This window comes from Typopeltis vanoorti, chromosome 7, assembly GCF_054136105.1.
Source record: "Typopeltis vanoorti isolate ZY-2024b chromosome 7, IOZ_Tvanoo_1.0, whole genome shotgun sequence".
NCBI classification, from domain to species: domain Eukaryota; kingdom Metazoa; phylum Arthropoda; class Arachnida; order Uropygi; family Thelyphonidae; genus Typopeltis; species Typopeltis vanoorti.
The window spans coordinates 47,479,947-47,487,344 of record NC_143555.1 but is presented as its reverse complement, the minus strand read 5'-3'; the positions used below and the strand labels follow the sequence as shown (position 1 = coordinate 47,487,344).

General features: G+C 34.0%; 1 protein-coding gene across 1 annotated transcript; it reads right to left on the bottom strand.

The window, feature by feature from the left end:
* Window positions 1–3,515: 3,515 nt before the first annotated feature.
* On the bottom strand, window positions 3,516–3,821 carry LOC150104649 (SCAN domain-containing protein 3-like). The gene has a single exon (XM_090395601.1). The coding sequence runs from the start codon at window positions 3,819–3,821 to the stop codon at window positions 3,516–3,518; it is 306 nt and encodes a 101-aa protein (XP_090251727.1).
* Window positions 3,822–7,398: the final 3,577 nt, after the last annotated feature.

Here is a 7,398-nt window from a genome sequence, read left to right as displayed (position 1 = left end):
TGAATTTCGAGCTGGGCTTCGTGTAGGCTATACTCTTCATCGGTTCCCCACAACAAACAGGAAATCGCGTTTGTAGTAAAAGCAATATTTACTAGTGCGAAGAAACTGATATCATGATGAGGACTGTTTGTCAAAATCTGACTTTATTATAGGTTGAAGAAAACAGTGATGTCGATTTAAGATAGCAAGCACTGTTCACTATTAGTTCTGGAAAGTATCGAACAATGTAGCTACACAAAGTATGTTGTAAGTTTTTCATTTGGTTATATTATAAATTAAAGATACCAAGAAATTATATACTTGGTTGAATCCTTTATCCAAGTGTAAGCAAACAAAGTTTGCGCCTGAAATATCTTCAGGACTGGAGCAACTCGTGGCAAAGGTGGTGTGAGTTCACATCACTTGCCTTAGTATTCCATAATGCAAAGCACATCTCCTTGCGGACATGTATAATGCTATGAATTATGGGAGGGTCACTACCCAGACGAGTTTTGACTTCAGGCGCAAATTTTGTTTGCTTACACATGGATAACCAAGAATTTAATTTCTTGGTATCTTTAATTTATAATATAACCAAGTGAAAAACTTTCAACAATTATCTCTCTCTAATCCAGAGTATTTTAATGATAAAGGTGTGACACCTTTTGGCAACTCATATAAGGAAAAATGACTTCTGCATTACTTCAAACCTGGTATCCCACCTCTGGGTCTGGCTCTCACTGATGAGACCACAATAAAGATCGAAACCGGTCTGGGTAGTGATCCTTCCCATACCACAATAAAGATCGAAACCGGTCTGGGTAGTGATCCTTCCCATAATTCATAGCATTATACATGTTCTCAAGGAGATGTGCTTTGCATTAATGGATACTAAGGCAAGTGATGAGAACTAAGTCCACCTTCCCACAAGTTGCCCCAGTCCTGAAAGATACTTCAGGCGCAAACGTTGTTTGCTTACACTTGGATAAAGGATTCAACCAAGTATATAATTTCTTGGTATCTTTAATTTACACAAAGTATCTAAATTTGTATGTATAGCCACAAAAGGATAACATAAGCCGTATACAGGGGACTCTAAGTATTTTCTGGGAATTTAGTGAAGATGATTCGCAAGATTAATATCACTTAAAATAGACGGTGAGAACATATAATCTGTTTAATTTTTTTTTCTTATGAAAAGAAAAAAATTCACAACTTTTTTTGAAGAAGACGTTACTGCTATAATGTACTTTTTTTTGGGGGGGGGCTTCGATTACACAAGAAATGACTGTTCCAGGTGATACGAATGTCTCAAAGATTTGTTATAATTTCACCAATGTTCTTAGATCGTGACTTCTGTATCAGTGAAGAAGCTACATTCTCCATAGATGTCGTCATTCATTAATTGATTGACAGATAATTTCGAAAGCAATGGAATTGATCTCTCAAGTCTAATTTCAAAATGGCCTTCGGTAACCTTGGGGCGAAATAGGGATCTGTGAGATCATGGTCTTCACTAAAAATTACAAATTACGTCAACTGACACTACATGACGATTTCCAAGGTGTTGGAAATGCAAAATTTCAACAGATGTTATCTCTAAAGTCGTCTACTGACCTTCCTGTCTGGAAGTTAAGTTTGAATCTATTGAAGATTGCACAACTTGTGAATTTATTTCTACACTTAAACTAGTGTTCTGTCATTTTCTCTCTCTCTCTCTCTATACGTATCATTATGAGAGCTGAATATAAGATATTGTATTTTAGACCTCTGGATTATTTCCGTTTGTTATATGTCTTCACAGCCTCTTAAATTTCTATAATCTTTGATTTGATATTCTCCAACCTAACCTCGTAGTTGTCATGACGTCAGACAAACTAGCATATGACTTTTACGTTTCTTCGGATAAGATTTCTCTGCCGCGTGAACACCACGTGAGACGAGAAGGAAAAGTTGTGTATCCTCGCTATCGTGTCCATAGTTCAGTGTCTGCGTCCTTCAGTCATTTGAAGATTCGTATTAATTAGAAAAATTAATATATTAGTTGCCTGATTCTTTTCATTTTCTCTTTATTGATTAACACCAAGTCGAGAGATTTTAATATCTGTCAGGTATAGAAGTGTTATATCACATTATTAACAAGTAAATATACTTCATAGTGGGAATGTTATTTGTAATTATTTTATAGTAACCCACATTTTCACATAATTGCTTTCGTATAGAAATAATCGATTCAACTAAGAAGTAATATCGCGAATCACAAGAATTATGAACAAAATTCAGCTTGCTATAATTCCAGTCGTACATTGAATATTATTGGCCTCATATTTTTATTCGACTGGCGTATTCAAAGTCCATAGCCTTTGAATACGTCAGTCAAACAAGTGGCCAAATTTGAATATGTAGCTAACATGCTCCTAGTGAGGACTCGTATAAAAAAAAAAAAAAAAAAAACACGTTCTATCGAAAACCAAAAATTGGCTAATCATATACAAACAGCGATCATTATCATGCTCTGGTCATTTCAAAAAGTCCTACTGAGTACCGGAAATAACAACATTAGAAACACTTCCTTTAGAGCAGTGGTTCTTAACCCCTCCTTTTTTTTTTTTTTTTGTGCCCCTGACGCTTCCCCTTTCAACTATTTGTATGGCCTGGCACCCCCTGCTCAATTTTACACTAGGTTAATGACTCAATAAGATAATTATAATATATTATTAGGCAAACCTAAATTACCATCAACATATTTGAACTGATGGTTAATTAAAAATTAATGACTTTGACACAAATTAATTTTTACTCAAAAAAAGATGCGAACTTACTGTATTTATTAAGCCAATCATTAATGACTACCCTGAGCCTGATGAGATCCTGCTAATTTTTCAATATTAGGTTCAATGTTCGATAAACGAAGTCTCAATTCTCCTCTTTCACTTATTTGTAATCTATTTCGCTACTTAGCTAACAATTGTAACACAACGCTGAATCCTTTCTCGACCAAGTATGAAGAAGGAAAAGCAATGAGCAGTAACTTCATTTCTTGCCAAAGGATATTTGCATTAAATGTTTGGCCCGAATCTTTCATACCCGCGCTGTTGAAATGGTACTTAAACTTCAAAATCATTTTTTAAGTCAATAAATTCTTCATACAAATTTGGATGATCAGAAGTGGCATCAGAAAGAAATGGATTTATGACTCAATCGGGTATTTTAACCTCACCCGAGTCTGAATCTGATCATCAAGTCTTCTTTCAGTGTCAAAAGATGGAAACAATAAACCAAAATCTGTATCTAATATTAAATCATCATCTATTATTTGTAGACTTGGAAACTGCAGAAAGTCTCGTCTTGCGATATTCTGCTTGTAGAATTAATTTGCTGATAAAAGCATTAAAAATCCCTTTGCTTTAATAAGATTCATGTTGTTTCCCTGCAATTTGATGTTAACCTCAGCTAATTTGGTGAAAAAATCGGAAAGGTATGCGATGTCAACCTTTCCCTTTTCTAGAACATTACACGTGTTCTCATCACGTGAATTAAGAAATTCCAAAACAGTATCGTAGATCATCAAAGCGTCGCAAACAGTTTCCATTTGAAGTTTCATCTAACCTCAGTGTGAAGCAAAAGACACTCAAATTCTTCTTCATTTCATGGCAAAGTTCCCGAAAAGTATTCAATGACTGGGCTTTTATTTTATTCACTGCTTTAATAATATCATCCAAAGTATTATGTAGTCTACCTCTAAGATGTTTTGCAGCTAAGTGAAGAATACAGTGAATTGTAAAGATACTTGGAAGTGCTTCTTTTAAATGTGCTATAAATCCACGGCGACGACTAATCATAGCTAGTGCTCCATCAGCTTGTGAGAGGAATTTATTTGTGAGGAATATTTGTAAGAGGAATTTTTTGGCATTAAAAAGTCTTTAACAACCTTAAAAATTGTAGAACCTTTTGTGTCAATTTTCAGTTGTTCAGCAAATAGAAACTCTTCAGTAATTTCTTCATTAGTATTTATATAACGCACGTGGACTATTAGCAAAGCTTCATTGTCAAATTGTAAAGCTGCCTCATCGAGTTGCAAAGAAAATTCTATAATTTTTAAATCATCACAAAGTTTTTTTTTTTTTTTTCAATGTCCTTTGCAATTTCGTCAATTCTTGTTGATATTGAACTATTGCTGAGAGGAATTGACGACGTCATATGACTTTTACTTGGGCCAATGATCGTATCTAAAACTTCATTTATAGCCGGTAAGATGAGTTTCGTCAATAGTATGTGGCTTTCCACATTTGGCAATTAATTTTGAAAGTTTGTAAGACACAAGTCCCTTCTCTTGTTGGTTACTTTGTTTTTCAACCAACCTTAAGTCCAGGGCGATTTTTAAATTTAGTCTTTAATTCGCGAAAGTACTTCACATCCTTTTTTGCTTTATTTGGATGATTTATTCTTAAATGCTCATTCTCGAAGGCTTCATTCCAATGTTTGAGAAAGTTTTTTCACATATTAAGCACATTGTTAACCCTCATTATTTAGAGATGGAATAACTCCATATTTTAAATATTCACTTGAATTGACGACACTTTTTTTTTTTTTACTGATTTTAATGGGCTACAGTGCTGCACAATATCAACGAAGTGAGCCACACGATACCACAGGCTAGATGTAAACTGCAAACCAGGGATGGCAGATAGGCGTTAAGAAAAGTAGCAGATAAAGCTTATAAAAGTAGTGGATTCTGCTAAAAATAGCCCAAATTAATTATTTTCAATGTAGAAAATTCAGACCGAAAAGTAGGCCAGTTACTTAACTTTCAATGTAAAAATTCTAAAAACTAAGTAGCGAATAAATTTGAACAGTGTTGCCAAACATACAATATAAATAGGGATGCTAGATTAAATACGGAACTGTTTTGCTTTTATTATATTAGTAGTATTATAACGCTTACCGCACCTCAGCGCTCCTTAACGCTTACAGGCCCCTCCTCATCTTTCACAGCGCCTCCTGGGGGAGGGGACGCTATCACCTACGTTAAGAACCACCGCTTCAGGGTATCTTATTAAAAAATTGTTAAGTACTACTTCACATTAATTGTAAACATATATTGTGACAGTTCCAATAATTATTGGTGCAACTGTTATAGCAATTCGTGTTATAACAGTTGCAAACTGCTCAACAGGAATAATAACTAAAGGAATTTTTCCTCGAGACTATCTATCTGCAAGTAGTAAAAGAAAATTTTCAATACAGTTGTCAAGGACTAATGAAAATATTAGTTGTTTAAACTGTGATCCGGGAACGAAGTCGCTCAACTGCTGAGCAAAAAATATTCCGACAATGAACGCATGGTCGGAATATTTTTTTCTTTTTTGTTCTTATATGTACTTCCTCTCTTATTTTGGATTAATCGTCTTGATTGGAGTTATGATCGAAGATATTAAGGCTATGAGATAAGCGTATTATGTCTGTTAACTGCGTGTATGTTCTTCGGCTAGTTTGGCTTATGGAAGAAAAACCTGTCTACCTCTTTGTATGAAACCGACTCCTAACTTTCCTTTCACATATTTCTGTTGTCATCGCATTATAGTGAGGTACAAGGAAACTGATGAATATTTGATCAGAAAATCCTACGACAAAGTAAACGAAGGTTCTGTAATTTTGAAACGATTCCCCCCCCCCGCCACACACACACCAGACAAAATTGATCAAGATATAAAAAAATAGATTATTCAGCATGACGGTAGCAGGAATTAAATATATTGGAGCGGATGGTAAGTAAATCTGAACAGATGCAAGAATAGATGTCGAATGATTGCTGTTCGGTCATTAATAGATTTTAGGAAAGTGGCTAAATTATACAAATCGATTTTTTTTTAATTTTGAAAAATAATCAAAATTGAGTTTTGGAAAAACAGAATTCGACTAGTTAATTACAATAATAATATGTAAATAGCGTGTATCTATCATACTGGTAAAAAAAAAAAAAAGGAAAAAAAAAGGCGCATTGAAACATGCTGCCTTTGGTACCAAAAAATATAAATTCAGCCTTAATTAGGTCTAAAGCAGCATGTATACTACTCCTGTCTATACACAGAATTCTCATGTCATTCTAAAAGCAATTTAACTTCATGGCACGAATATAACAAGCTTACGGATATTTTTCTAGAAATTGGAAAACAAATGATTGGCAGAAAGAGCGGTCATTACTTTGATAGAAAGAAAAGATAAAATTCAACCTGAAGGGCAAGTCCGATGATAAAGCTTTTGATAAAAGTCTTTTCATCAAGTCTGATGATAAAGAAATTGTTAACTTATCTAAACAAGAAACAGAGTATGCGTAAAGTAGAAAGGGCATAACATTATCGTCTGTTGCTACTGCTGTGGAACAACAATGGAACAACAAAACCCAGTATCTGATAACATTACCAAATTAGATTCCAGTTGCAGTGAAATATTTATTAAAAAAGCACAGCGCCTGACAACAGTGGAAAAGAGTTGTAATTATAGTAATCTCGCGAACATCGTACATCACCAAAAATGTTTACACATATTTGGTAGAGAATGCGTTATTCTCATTCCTAACCCACTTGGCGTAATGCAACACACAAAAATGCATACTAATATAATACTATAGTGAATCTTTTAAAGTCTTATTTTAAAGACCCAGTGGGGTCTTTAAAAGAAGACAATTCATGTGAAATTGAACAGAAAGTATCTTTAAAAATTTATGAGGCTTCTGCTTCGGAAATCACACGAACTTCGTTTAGTCATAACTGCATTTTATTCGATACTTCTCTACAGCAGCGCTTCCCAAACTGTGGGCCGCGGCCCCCTTGGGGGCCGTAGGTTTTGTTGAGGGGGCCGTGAAATAATGAAAACAAATTTTAAATGTTTTAAGACTAAGTAAATTTTTTTATTTTAAAAGAAACGTATTTAACTTTTATTATTTATTATTTCTTTTTTTGTTATTTTTTATATTTTAATATCAAGAACTGTTGATATGACTTTATATACATATCAAAACTCATTTTATATTATCACTATCACCCGAGCTAGTTTTCTGTTACCAATAAAAGTTTCACATATACTTCACACATGAAAAAAAGCTTAAACAAGTTTTTATTGCGGAGGCAATAAAAACAAGTACTTTTATTGTGCCAGTGAATAAGGTATGAGCAGTCTGTGTAATATATTTCTCAACAAATAGTGCAATTAGAGATAACTGGGATAAAAACACACTAATTAATGAATCACATGTCCCCTCATACAGAAACTAGTCTGTATAGACTGAAACAAAACCATATGTTGCATGAGCAAACACAATATCTAACTAAAAACTATTGTTATTAATTAGATGTGTGTGAGTTCGGTTTCCCAAGGCAGCAATAAAATTCAACCGAACGTGTTAAAATTCGTAAAAGT

Excerpts from the sequence above, each read along its gene's own strand:
- LOC150104649 (XM_090395601.1), bottom strand. The coding sequence starts at position 3,821 with ATGATTAGTCGTCGCCGTGGATTTATAGCACATTTAAAAGAAGCACTT.